The sequence below is a fragment of the Euprymna scolopes genome, chromosome 23 (genome assembly GCF_053919585.1).
Source record: "Euprymna scolopes isolate OS-2025 chromosome 23, ASM5391958v1, whole genome shotgun sequence".
NCBI lineage: Eukaryota > Metazoa > Mollusca > Cephalopoda > Sepiida > Sepiolidae > Euprymna > Euprymna scolopes.
In genome coordinates, this window is record NC_136504.1 from 98,730,645 (window position 1) to 98,742,589 (window position 11,945).

Here is an 11,945-nt window from a genome sequence, read left to right on the forward strand (position 1 = left end):
GTATATATATATATATATATATATATATATATATATATATATATATATATATATATATATATATATATATATATATATATATGCTCCAGGAAAATGCCTACTTCGGGCCATTACATTGTGATGTGATTACTCAAAATACAGATTGGATCACTTTACCACACTGCTATCAAAGACATTCACTTCGAATTTTATGTGAATTTTATATCCTTTTCATTAACTTCCCTTACTCTATGACACTTAAATATTTAAACAACTTTTAATTGTGATTTTCCATGCCTCGCCGACTTTAGCAAATAAGGTGTAAACCATTATAACTATTTGCTAATATTTTCTCCTCTGAAGAGATGGTACATATCGAAATCCTATAGGATAAGGAGTTATAATATTTCAAATGTATTCTTTGTCTTACATAGAATAATAACAAATCTTTTGATTTGAAATTCAAACATTTTACGTCATAAATTTTGAAATTCAAACATTTTACGTCATAAATTTTGAAATTCAAACATTTTACGTCATAAATTTTGAAATTCAAACATTTTACGTCATAAATTTTGAAATTCAAACATTTTACGTCATAAATTTTGAAATTCAAACATTTTACGTCATAAATTTTGAAATTCAAACATTTTACGTCATAAATTTTGAAATTCAAACATTTTACGTCATAAATTTTGAAATTCATTGAACAACTAAAATTTGATTTATTTGCTCTATCTTGCATATCGAGCAATTCTTATTTAGGTGTACTTATAGAATATTACTGCCAGTCATATCTTGTAAACTTATGATCATAAGTTTCCATACCAGTTGATTGTTAGATAATTTTATTCTGAAGAATATATATATATATATATATATATATATATATATATATATATATATATATATATATATATATATATATATATATATATATTAATAACACTACACATCCAAACAAGACATTAATAGGTTTAAGGCTCCTGCAATCAATCTATACTAGAATTTGTGATACGCAACCTGTGTATAAGGTGACATAGAAAGAGAATGTGGAAGAGAAGGGCAATGACTCATCTCATATAAATAAACAAAAACTACGAAGAATATAAATGTTTTACCTCAGTTAAATAATGACTAATGTTAACGTTAAATACACTTACGTAACAATTAAAGTCGCTGAAAGATATTAAAACAAAGCAACAAAAAAATCAATTTTGTCCATCTGTCACTACAAAAGTCGTTTTTTATGTCTGTGTTTAGTTTTTCATTTTTAGTTTTCATAAATAAATGTTTGGTTAGAAACAGACGATCTTTGGACTCGGATCAGAGTGTAGTATATGACTGATAGAGGATATTGCACCTAATTTATTAAAAATTCTATCAGTATTTTAATTTATTTGGATTATTCGATATGGGCTCGTAGTGCAACTGTCTTCTAGAGGTTGGAGATTCCATCCTCAGTAAAGGTGATATTAAGAATTACTTAAGACTTGTGTCCGGTTATGATTGACGAAACGAGAACTATCTACCTTATTGTATTAAATAAAAGGTTCAATTTCAAATTCTGAACACATCCCTAGTTTGATACAAGATTGCAAAGTTCAACAAGACTTATTTGAAGAAGATCGGAAGTCACATCAGCCTTGTTTATAAAAGTATAAAAAGCGCTTCTAAATCTTTTTTTTTTTATTATTCTTATAAGTGTTGTCGCATGTTTCAGCAGAGCCGATGTTAACAAACTTGTCTACATCATGCAAAATAACTAGCATTTGCTGGACATAATCTACAGGATTCAGGATAAGGACACCAGCATCTTTGTTTCCCGTCTGTTATGTTACGTTTGGTTTTTGGTGTCAAATCTGCCTTCCCTTGGTCACGAAGGACAGTTTACCTTACATCACACAAATAAATGTTACTCATGAATCCAATTGCCAGTGTGCTGCTGGCTATGTGGGTCGAACTTCCTTAAACTTGCAGACACGCATCAACCACAATATACCGGCAGAAATTAGACTGGACAAGTTACATCGTTTTCGCCCCTCTTCTGCCTGAGAATCTGCCATTAGCCAACATTTACGAAAATCCAACTTGTGCTAATGCATATAAAAATCGACTGTTTTAGAATATTGCACTGGGCTGACTCTCAAAATACTTTAAAGATTTTGGAGTCAGTCTTGATTTTTTTTACACAAGCCTTCTCTCTGTCGACAGAAAGAATTTGTTAAATCAATGGACTTGCTCGAATATATATTTTAATCGGTCTCGTACTTCCTCCATCTCAATTGTACATATATTTTATATTATTTTATATATATTTTATATTATTGTATATATATTTTATATTATTGTACATATACTTTATATTATTGTATATATATTTTAAATTATTGTATATGTATTTAATATTATTGTATATATATTTTACACGAATTCCCATTCGCTTTTTTTAACTCGTATATCCCCGAGTATTTGCTCTTACGTGTTAATTTAATTCGTTTTTTGCATCTCTTGAATAACCAACGATTAACTCCTGATGAGTTTGTTGTTGTAGGGTTTTATGTATATTATATATATATATATATATATATATATATATATATATATATATATATATATATATATATGCGAGCATGAAAGTAATATGGTTAAGCTAGGTGCGGGCAAAATGAATTCCGATACTCAAAGTGTATAAACATTTTCACCCCTCACTTTACTTAAGAATGCAGTTTAGATTCCTGGAAGGAAAAAATATTAATTTTAACCTATCGCAGACTAAGCACCTACATAATCCGATTTCTAAAAGTTTATAATGACCAGAGAATTCATTTATATATGGATGAAAAAAAAAAGGCCTTAATTCACCAAAAATCAGGAAATTAACCAATTTTAATGACATTTTTAGTATTTATGAAATAATGATCACGGAATATAATAAACCCATTATTTTTATTCAAATCTTAGTGGAAATGTATTATTTTGCTTAAGAAATACCTTTAATAAAGTTATGGGTTTTTTGTAGTAAAAAAAATGAAATAATTTATTTTTGCTTTTTTTATGAAAATATAACATCGTAAATTATAAGAATTTTTTTTAATTATTTAATTTTTACAAGCATATTACGAAAAAAGTCCCTACAGTCCGTATTAATGAATTCGATATACCTCGAAGAAAAATTAATTTCTCGAACTACCGACATTACAATTGAATTAAGCATTGTTTATGTAATATTTTCACAAAAAAATTATAATGGCAAAAATATTTCTACTTTTTTTTTAAATTACAGATTTCGCATAATTTTTAAATGCGAGATTTTAATAATTTCCTTGCTCGCATGGTAAACTTTCGACGTAACATAATTTTGTATAATCTCGAACAATATTTTTAAAAAAATATAATTTAAAAACAGGAACATAAAAAATAATTAAATTAAAAAATGATAAAAATTGATACAAACGTTCAGAATAAGAATGTACGGATGCACGTCTGGGAAAAAAGTCTGACACTCCTATCTCGTTTTACTATCATGACTTCATTTTGAAACAGCGTTTCGATTGGCTGTAATTTTGGGTTTCCGTATAATCGTGTTTACAAACCTTTATCGGTTGCGTTTTGGCGAACGGCAGAATGACTTACTTTTGAGGCCTAATTAAGCTATTTTTGTACAAACAAGGTGTTTTTTTATTATTTAATTCAATATCTTAGGACTTTAATTTACTGATTATCTTTGAAATAGACCCTGAAAACTAATATTTATCTTTTAAAGGATTTTACAATGAATTTATTTAACTTCAAAATTTAGCTGAATTGGTTAGCTCGCCGTGAAAACATTTTTCATAACTTTTTTTTCACGTGTACAATGTTTTTTTCTTCGAGATATTAACTTCAATCTTACAAATACAATCAAGAAGTAGTCGGAAACCTACAAAAAAATTATGATAAATCGGCTTTCAAAACTAGGTCCCTCTATCTTTATCCGTCCATTTTTACCCTACCTAAGTTAAGCTTATGTAATAACAATGTACGGCACTCGTCTGCTTTCAATAAAATCCCCCAATTATCTCCCTTTCATTCTTTTATTCTCTCTGTTTCACTTGTTACTTCTCTTTTCGCGAGAGCGGTGAATTGGTAGCAACAGTAGTCGCTAAAGCGACGTGCTTGCTATGAAAACCAGTCATAAGAAACGTCGCTCACCTCCTTACGTGTTTTTTTTTTTTTTACAATTTTAAACACAGGTAAATTCATCATAACTTTTGTTTTACTGAGCGAAAATTGAAAAAGATTTTTTTTCACAATATAGCTGAGAAGGTGATCTATAAGCTGTTATAATTTTTTTAAATTTGGTCGTAAAATGAGTGAGCGGTGAAGCTTTAAAGCAGTTCTAAATGACTAAAACTGCAACAACCATATATTCAAGCACTACCGTGTTTGAATTATATATATATAATATATATATATATATATAATATATATATATATATATATATTATATATATATATATATATAGTTCAAAGAAGCTTTGAATAAAAAAATACAAAAATAAAGAATACAGTTTAGATTCCTGGAAGGAAAAAATATTAATTTTAACCTATCGCAGACTAACCCGATTTCTAAAAAGTTTATAATGACGAGAGAATTCATTTATATATGGATGAAAAAAAGGCCTTAACTAAAATTGTTAAATAGAAATAGACGTAGCACTTGCATAAGCCGATTTCGAAAAAGTCTTAGAAAACGGGGATCATCAGCTTCTTACCATGTAGCTGTTTCGAAGATTAATACATACATACATATATATATATATATATATATATATATATATATATATATATATATATATATATATATATATATATATATATATATATATATATATGAAACGAGCAACACCATTTTAAAATACTTAACGCAATATTATTTTATCATGTGACGCTAATTCTGGTGTCTTGGAATTTAAATTGTTGACGTCTTTTCTGGAACTATGCGAGTCCATTTTTTTTTTTTTTTTTTTACGTTAGGCTTTACGTGCGCATTCTCGGTTGCCTTTCAAAATTCTCTTCTTTTTTCTAACCTTTTTTATATGTGTGTGTGTGTGTGTGTGTGTGTGTGTGTGTGTGTGTGCGTGCGTGCGTGCGTGCGTGCGTGCGCGCGCATTGTGGTACTAACGCTACAAATCTAAATTTTATTCGATCTCATTTCATTTCGCTCATTTTCATCTTTTTCTTATCGTTTCAGATAAGATGTCTGAAAAGAAGAAGAAGCGTCCGCCACTGACACGAGCATGCACGGAGGTGAACGAAAACACACTGAAGGCGCTGGGACAATGCCGGCACCCGTCACTCTACAAGAAGAACCACGCAAAACCAACTAGCGGACCGGAAAGTGCACTCACCACCGGTCTTCGCAGGATCGAGCGAGCCCGGAGTAGTGTCAAGGGACACCGGTCAGCGATGAACGACCCCTTTTTGGATCTGGGGCCTTCAAATCTGGCGCGTCACCGCTCCTGCCCGCACTTGCTTGATGACGATGATTCCGGCGACGGCGGTGGCGTCGGTGGAGGGACTGCACTCTCTCTTGACATTGAGGAATACAGCCGACCGTTTGACGACGATATCAGAGAGGATGACCACAAGCAACCGCTTGGTTACCCGTCCGACCTAGCAACCTCCAGTCGCACGTCGGCAGCTGCAGCTGCCCGCCATCAGTTCGGGATGGGAAGAGACCATTATTCCAACCAAAAAGCCTCGGACACTTACGGAGACTGGCCGGGCAATGAACACCGGCACCAACGGGAAAACACGAAGCCGTTCGGAGAGCCCCCTTTCTCAGCAAAAGTACACTCCTCTTCCTCGTTCATGTCTCCGACCGAAGGAATGTTTAGATTCGACCGGATATCGACGAGCGTCTCTGATCACTTCTCGGACATTGACGAGCCCGACTCTGACCTACTGCTAGAGGAACGAGTCAGCGACTCGGAAGACGTGGATACCTCGTCGTCTGGGCGTGAAGGGGACTCGAAATGCAACCAATGGCTACAGGGGTTGCAGCTTTCTCAAACGGACAGACTAAAATCTAGAAGCCACTTGCGACTACCCCCTGTATGATGAAACCTCTTTAAAATAACTCTCCCACCACCCCAACTACCACCACCTCCACCACCTCCACCGACAAGCCTCTGTTTACGTCTGCTGCTCCTAATATTACTGTTATTAGGTGAGTCTTTACAATCACTCCGCCATGAAGAAATAAAACGCTTTGCTATTTTTTTTTTTAATAGTAAAAATAAAAAAAAATCCGCGTTGGTACTCCAAGATTGATCATCTGGAAAATTCAAGAAATTTCTGTAACAAACAAGTAGTGTTTTATTTTAATTGTAAACGGTATCGTCAACCGAGGTTACTATGATATGATATGAGGGCATTAGTTTCGACTGTGTCACTCTTGTGCCAAAAAAAAAACTATCTCCTGACACCAATTAGGTTCTGCATTATTTATCTCATACTAGGTGTTATTTTCACAACGTTTCGGCCGATGTAACCTCCGAACTTCTTCAGGTGTATCTTGTTGGGTTCGGACATCTTTTTATCGAACTCTGGAATCTGTGCAGAATTTCGAGCGGAATCATTTATTTAACCCGAAGGGGTAGCATGCTCTCGTTTCATCAGTCATGAACGGACAGAAGACGTAAGCAAGTCGCAATTGCATTCTTAGTATCGCCTGCACTGAGGATTGAATCTTCAACCTCCGGAAGAATGCTACTTAGAACTGAATGCCACAGGTCCTTACGAAAGGACTAAAGACTCCGTTTATGTCGTAAAAAATTTAAAAAAAAAAAAAAAAAAAAGACTTCTACTCGCTAACGGAACAAAAACATGCTACCTTTGTGGAACAAATAAGTGGTTCTGTTCGAAATTCCGTACATATTCCCGAGTTCGACAAGATAAACCTGTTAGAAGGTCGGGGGTTATATCGACCGAAACGTTGTGAGAATAACGCTCAAATGAGAACAGTAATGTGACGAATGCAAATAATATAAACTCCTATCCTCCAAAAAATCAGAAGCAATGCTGAAAAAAAATTGAATAAAATATTTTATTCAATTTTTTTTTTTTTTTTAATAATATTTTGTCTAAATTTATCAGTTACCACCTAATGGGGCTGTTGTGATAATACATTTTATGATGCGTTGTCATAGTAACCCCGCCATATAACAGGATTAAAATATTGTCTTCTAACAAGACGCAAGTCGGAACTGCAAAAGATGACAATGCATTATTGCAATAATCAGTGTCACGTTCGTGCTTTCTCATGCCAATCATAGATGCACGCGAATCAGTAAGATCCTTCGATAAAGCAACTGTTCCGGAAGTTATCTTTGGTTCACGTTTTTTATTTTTATTTATTTTTTTTTTATTTTTTTATTTTTTAGTGTTTTGTCCTTTGGCGAAATAAAGTCTCTCGAGCATATTGGTAACCGCATTTTCAAGGATTTCTTGCACTGACGTAGCTTTGGCAGGAAACAGTTGTACGATAAATATGTCGCAGCACAGTTTTAAACATCAACATAGGATGATCATAGTAACCCCACCCCAATGTCAAATTAGCTCGGTTGGCCGTACTTACTACAGGGTAACATTACGGGTTTCAATCCCGTTATACTGCTACTGTAGTAAATAATATTAGCACAACAGAAAAAATGGTTGCTATTTTGATGGTTGGTGGATTTGTGAAACTAATTTTCCAAACTTTAATTTTCCGTTGATGATCTATTTCAAATTAATGGAAAATATACACAGCGTTAGGTATTCACAAATGATACTGGACAGGCACATCGTTGCTTAACTTCGGTGATCTAACGAGAACCGGTGTACCAACGTAATTATGCCGTGCATATATAAATATGTGTGTGTGTGTTTCTGTCTGTGAGTAAGTGTGTGTGTGTGTGTGTGTGTGTGTGTGTGAAAATTCACTTTAAAGATGACAATCAGAAAATATATATATATAAAAAGGTTAAATGGGAAGTAAATAAGATTAATGAATTAATATACGTTCATTTAATTCATATCTGTCATACTACTATATAAAGATTAGATATATAATTAATAACCCTTTGTTGTTCTCAAGCTCTGACTTCAGACCATCATATATATATATATATATATATATATATATATATATATATATATATATATATATATATATATATATATATATATATGAGATAAATCACAGTTTAGATAATCAAACGAGCTATTGTCTCACTAAATATTACAGTGGGATAATATTCCCCAGAGGATCCCAAGCAAAAAGGTAAAGCGCAATATAAAAAATAGAGCCAATTATAAATGTAAGGATTGAAGTTAAATTCTGTAGGTTAAAATATACATAGAAATATATGCAAATTGAGAATTTATTTGTTTGAAAAACAATAAATGGAAAAGAATTATATTTATTTCCTTAATCCATGGATTTTCAATAATGGGTCTTATCATCAGAGGGAATGAAATGCAATTAGGAAAATTATCAGTTATAAATAAACATATTTTGTTCGGCAGCACATATATTGGAGACGTTATTTAAAAATCTTTAAAGGACCTAGATAAATGATATGATACCGCCTAAGCAATCCAGCGTTTAAAGAAGTCCAGTTGTTTCCTGGCAGAAATATAATGGAAATAATTGAACTCCTTTAAACGTTGGGTTGCCTTAAGCTGTATGATATTCTTTATCTATGCCTTTTAAAGATTTTTTTTAAATAACTTCTTCAATATATGTGCTGCCGAACAAAATATGTTTATTTATAACTGGTAATTTTGCTAATTGCATTTTATTCCCTCTGATGATAGGAGCCATTATTGAAAATCCATGGATTAAGGAAATAAATATAATTCTTTTCAATATATTTCATGCTTCAAACAATAAATTCTCAATTTGAATATATATATTTCCACATACATTTTAATGCACAGAATTTAACTTCAATCCTTCATATATATATATATATATATATATATATATATATATATATATATATATATATATATATATATATATATATATCTTTTATTTGTTTCATATAAGCAGTTATATGTCGCTATACATTCATGAGTACGTTTCAGTCACTTACAAGTAACTAGATACCTCTTTAGGCGATATTGCTTATACAAAAGTGAAGTCCGTAATGAAAACTTTGTATTGACGTCACTTTTGTGTAAGCAATATTGCCTGAAGAGGCCTCTAGTTACTTGTAACTAACTGACCGAAACAAACTCATCAATTTGTAGCGTAGCGACATATAAATAAAAAATACATATAAATAGCAAGTATATCTCGCCTTATATCGGTATTGAGCACAATTGAGTATCAACCTCGTTAAAGCTTCATTGGTTGCTTACTATCTGGAAAATATTAATCTGAAATATATATATTGCACAAGAAACATTAATTATATTGCACAAGAAACATTAATTATAAAAAAGATTAAAGGGAAAAGGTCGGCTAAAATGCTAGTCTGTTATCTGTTATCGAACTTCTCCGGACATTTTTATTTTTAATTTAATTTATTTTATTTATTTTTAACTGGTTGCGCGGATCGAGTGACAACATGCACAAAAAGGAGGAGACTCAGTAATATCTAATAAATATTGAACGGAGCTCAGACTGAGTTTTAGTGTTTCTGTGAACCGAATATGTGCGAGAGTGTGCGCGAGTATGCGTGAGCGTGTGCGAGTGTGCGCGAATGTGCGAGTGTGTGCGAGTGTGCGCGAATGTGCGAGTGCGCTCGAGGGTGTGCGAGTGTGTGCGAGTGTGCGTGCCTATACACGCATACTAATGATAATAACAGGATCAATTTCAACCCAAATTATTGATACGCTTATTTAAAAAAACAAAACAAAAAACATTTTCAAATTCACTTAATCAAATACAAAAGGGATTATTAAATAAACACAAAAAAATTATTTTTTAAAAGGTAAATCCTTAACAAAACCGTTAATCCTTTATCGTACTGCCCCTACGAGTTTATTATTGTTGGAGTAACCACGCTCATAATAGACAACTTGAGGAAAAAAAAAAAAAGAAGAATTATGCGATTTTGTAATGGCGGCGTGATTGTACAGATATACACTTGTTATTATTGACCTAAACTATTTTGTGTATGACTTTCTACTGCTCGTGGCGGCGGTTACTGCTAAAACTCTGTACCATAAAAAAAAAAGAAAACATAAGAATTAAACACAATAATTAGTCGGTTTGTTCTTTCCTTAACGTTAAGATGGCGTCATAGTCCCCAAAAAACAAAATGGATGCCATCAAAAAAAAAATAAATAATAATAATAATTTTATTATAAAAGGCGGGAAAATTTGTTGGGGGGAAAGAAAATTCCCGGACAGGATCATAATATTATTATGTGATCATGCTTATATTTTTCCCCATCTTTATTCTTTATCTTTCTAAATTCTTTTCCTCTCTTTCTCTCTCTTCTTTTGTCTCTCTTTCTCTCCCTCTTTTTCTCTCCTTTTTCTTTTCGAACTTTTTCATTTTTTTTCTGTGTTACTAAATTATTTCCCCTCCCCGTTTTCCTTCTTTCTTTCGTTTTTGTTTTTTTCGTTCTTTCCTTTTTTTTCCTTCTCTCTATCGTTTTTTTTTTTTTTTTTTCGTTCTTTATTTTTTTATCTTTTCTTCTTTCGTTTCATTCCTCTTTTTTCGTTTTTCTTCTTTCTTTTGTTTCCCTTCTTTGTTTCGTTTTTATTCTATATCTTTTTATTCTTTAGTCGTTTTTCATTCCTTCTTTCTTTGTTTTTCCTTCTTTCTTTCGTTTTTTTTTTTTTTTTCATTAAAAAAATGTATTCTTTTCTTATATTGTCGCTCTCGTGATTTTTAATTAAAGGCAATGAAGAAGTGATCTCACAGAAGACAAGTTATTTACCTATTTTGAAAATAAACTGATTCCTCATGTTAATTATATGTTGTTTAATTAAGGTATATTATATGCAATTGCGTGTATTGTTGTTGTTGTTGTTGTTGTTGATGATGATGTTGGCATTCGTTTCCCCGATATCTTTCTATTAAGAATTCTTTCTATATCGAGTACTTATGGAAGGTTGCCAACGTATTCAAGTCAAAATGTTTCTATGGAACGGACTGGGTTTGAACTTGGCGCACCAAGGTTGTCAGCCCACGTCGTTAACCACTTAGCCACCGTCACGACGCTTTTCCTGCTGCCAAGCATCATTCATTCATTTCGTATGAATCATATGATTATTGGTGGCATCTGTTTCCCTCGAAATTCTAGTAAGAATTCTTTCTAGGAAGACATCGGGTACTTACGAGAAAAACCACCTGAAGGTTGCCAACATCGTAAATGCTTCTGTGGAACGAACTGGATTCGAACTTGGTACAGCCAGGTTGTCAGTCCGTACCATTAACAACTTGTTGCTAATGTTAATTAAACTACATTTGAATAACATCAGGATGTGTTTTATGCCATTGAATGTGTGCTATTGCTAATGATGATGACGACGACGACGATGACGATGACGACGACGATGATGATAACAATGACGATGACGATGATGATGATCAACCATCATTCATTTCGTATGAAACAGATGATTATTGTCTCATTCGTTTCCTCGATATCTTTCTAGTTAGAATTCTTTATAAAAAAACACTCGTTACTTACATTCCTAAATGAAAGCGTTTCTGTGGAACGAACTGGATTTGAACTTGACAGTCCTGACGTTAACCACTTTAGTCACTGTCACCAGAGCTGTGTGTTGCCGAACTTGCATTCTCCTCATTGTAGAAAGTGATAAATACTGCCAGTCGGAAGATTCGGACCAAGTCTCAAAGTCATCCCTAACTTCGTAAGCTGGTATTCAACCAATAATGAGCTGCTTTTATTAATGATGCCGATCGATCTTACAATGAAGAAAGCAACTCAAACAAAATTAAGGCACCGGT

The 11,945-nt window shown here is 32.6% G+C and overlaps 1 protein-coding gene across 1 annotated transcript in view; it reads left to right on the top strand.

The window, feature by feature from the left end:
* LOC145246053 (uncharacterized) overlaps positions 1-10,941 on the top strand; it is a 256,726-nt gene extending 245,785 nt beyond the window's left edge. The window contains exon 3 of the mRNA XM_080107896.1: positions 5,216-10,941. Coding sequence (XP_079964022.1) covers positions 5,221-6,084 — 864 coding nt within the window. The 5' untranslated portion in view covers positions 5,216-5,220 and the 3' untranslated portion in view covers positions 6,085-10,941. The remainder of the gene's footprint in view (positions 1-5,215) is intronic.
* The last annotated feature ends 1,004 nt before the right edge of the window (positions 10,942-11,945 follow it).